General features: G+C 61.1%; 1 protein-coding gene across 1 annotated transcript in view; it reads right to left on the bottom strand.

The window, feature by feature from the left end:
* The window catches only part of PHRF1 (PHD and ring finger domains 1), a 20,213-nt gene that overhangs the window by 13,536 nt on the left and 3,858 nt on the right, over positions 1-2,819 (bottom strand). The window contains 3 exon segments of the mRNA XM_010836015.1: positions 91-209; positions 1,608-1,691; positions 2,568-2,782. Coding sequence (XP_010834317.1) covers positions 91-209; positions 1,608-1,691; positions 2,568-2,782 — 418 coding nt within the window.

Here is a 2,819-nt window from a genome sequence, read left to right as displayed (position 1 = left end):
GGCGTGCGGAGCAGCGGCCCACAGGCTCCCCTTTAGCACGTTGGGGGTCCCAACTTGGAGCCAGGCCCGACAGGACGGGGAGGGGCTCACCCAGCGTCGCAGCCGTCACAGAGCAGCAGCCGGTCCTCCCGGTCGCTCCGGCCACACACCTCACAGAAGGTCGGGTCTTCATTCTCGTTCTCCCCAAGCTGGGCACTCTCTACTGGAATCTGGGGACAAGAGTGCGCTGAGCACACAGCAAGCAGGATTCAAGCCCCAGAGCTGTTTGTATCGTTCTAAATCGATCCAAAGCAGATTTGCGCACACGGCTTCCGTGGGCCCGGGGGCTCTGAAGTAACACATACATGGTTTTAACATTCCCTAGCCATTTCAGGACAGCGAACCCCAAGAAAGAAGTGACTCAACAGAGAACAAGGTGTGCGCTGCAGAAGGACCCCAGGGCAGAGGAACAAAGAGCCAGCCGAGCCCACGGGTGGCGCTGCAGAGCGGGGAGGCGGCGGGCACACATGGACCTGGCCTCAAGCGGGCGCTGCCCCTCGACAGTCACTTCTGCTCCCCATGGTGCCACCAGCAGGCACCATCTGTGGGGGGCGGGCCGCCTTGGTCTCCTGCCCCGAGTCCCACCCGAGGAGCAGTGTCTGCTCCTCCCTCCCCGCCGTGCTCCCCAGCTTCGCTCCCACACCAGGCAGGCACTCAGGGCCTCCCCGTGCCTCCGGGCTCTCTGCCGGATCTGGACCTATTGGTGTGAGGGGACATGCACCACCTCTGCCTCCCCACAGAGGACAGCTCAGGGCCCGCCCTAACTCACAGCTACTCAAGCAGAGCCAGCCTGCAAGGAAACTGCCCGTGCTCCTGCGGCCTCTGGGCAGAACAGCAGAGTGCGGGCGGGCACAGGAGGGCGTCCCTGCCAGGATGGGGTCGCCCACACAGACTCAGAGAAGTCTGTGTCCCCAAAGCGGAGTCCCCGCTGCCTCTGGCTCCACAGTGAAAAAACAGATCTCTGGCTACAACCAGCCCACTGAGAAGATGTGCAGCCAGTCTGTATGCACCATCCTCCCCGGCAGCACCCCGAGGCTTGTGAGGACCTCCCTGACCAGGGCGGAACCAGGGCCAGACCGTGCAGGCAGGGAGTCTCAACCACCAGGTCACCAGGGAACGCCTTCTCTGAGACTAACGCTGCTGCTCAACAAAAGGAGGCCTGCAGAGGCCCCAACAGCGAGGAAGATGCCCGCCCTTAGCTCTCCTGGCCCTGCCCTGTGCCTTCAGAAGTCTGGTCCCGAAAGCTGGCCGCCTCCCAAGTCTCGGGTCCACCCCAGCCTCCCCCACGTGGCTGCTGTGGCTCAGGAACGAAGCAGCTCGGAGAAGCAGAAGAGGCGCGTGGAGTGGAGGGGAGGGAGTCAGGGATGGCCCTGACGCAGAGCCCATACCAGCCAGGCACATAGCACCACCGCCAGCCCAGGCTTTAAGCCTATGGCTGCAAATGGCATTTCAGCAGATTTCTAAAGCGCACGCAACCAATACTTCAGGAGAGCAAATCACCTTTTGAAGGAAGGTTTCCCATGAGACAGGGACCAATGTAATACACATAAGGGTGCACCTACACTTACCTTCTTCAAGATTTTACCACCAAATTGAGCTCGAATACAAATACACTTAAATATAGTTCGATCAACTGGACAGGAATTGGCATTCTGTAAAAAAAATAAAAACTGTATTATAATCTTGAAGAGTCACTGTCACTGTTAACACCACCTCAAAAGGATTTCTCTTAGAAGTTGAGAGCTCCTTTCACAAAAAAACCCAGTCGCTGACTCAGTGCCCGTGTGCACCAGGCCCTGTGTGAGGGCCGAGAGCACAGCCGTGCAGAAGAGAGAAGCCACGCTCCCGTGGCGCGGGGCAGCTCTCCTGGGGAGCCGACACACGAACCATCAGTGCCCAGGAAATAGGAGGGCGCGGGGCAGCAGGCGCACTGGGGGCCAGGTGGGCAGCCGGGCACGGACAAGGTGGCTCGGCACTCGAGTCGCTGCCGCCACCGCCACCCTCACTGCGGAAGGGCGGGTGCAGCGCAGCCAGTCCTGCCCGCGCTCCAGGGCCCACAGCCATGACAGAGGGAAGGGGGGAGCAGCAGGCGAGGCTGGTGTCCTGAAGCACGGCACGGGCCGGAGCTGCGGTCACTTGTCCTTGGGCTCATGCTTCTTTGAGTTTTTTTCACAAAGTTCAGAAGAAGGGCGGGCAGTGCTTCCAGAGCTCACCCTGCAGCACCCACGCCCCGGTGTGCACCACTGCTGCGCTCACGGGTCAGGCTCCGTGTCTGTGAGCTGACCCCTCAGCACACGCCTACCAGCCAGCTCAGCTGGCCGGCAGCCCTGGGCCACCCGGGATTTCTGGCCCATAAACCCCTCTCCTCGTTCTGTGCTCCCCAGAGTGAGCGTCACTAGCCACCCAAGGGCCCAGAGCGTGGACAAAGCAGAGACCAGACCTGCCATCAAGCAGAGACCCAGACCCACGAGAGGCCGGCCAGGGGCTGGTCACCCACACGGAGCCCAGCCTGAAGAAACGCCACGCACCTTGGACCACTCCACAATGCAATCGAGGCAGAAATAGTGGGCGCAGTTCTCGGGCGTTCCCACAGCCTGCTCCCTGAAAGCATTGAGACAGATCGGGCAGCTCTCGGAGTCGTCATCGGAATTGAACGCACCGCTGCCTTCCAGAGCTCCCTGAGAATCCGCCGCCGCTGCCAACGCGTCCAGGTCGTCACCATCGTCCTCAGAGTCCTCGGAACCTTAAGAGGCAAGGTCACAAGTCTGTGAACTGGCGCG

Source organism: Bison bison, unplaced genomic scaffold (assembly GCF_000754665.1).
Source record: "Bison bison bison isolate TAMUID 2011002044 unplaced genomic scaffold, Bison_UMD1.0 scf7180017845599, whole genome shotgun sequence".
Classification (NCBI taxonomy): Eukaryota; Metazoa; Chordata; class Mammalia; order Artiodactyla; family Bovidae; genus Bison; species Bison bison.
The sequence above is the reverse complement of the archived record's forward strand: the minus strand, read 5'-3'. Positions and strand labels throughout refer to the sequence as shown.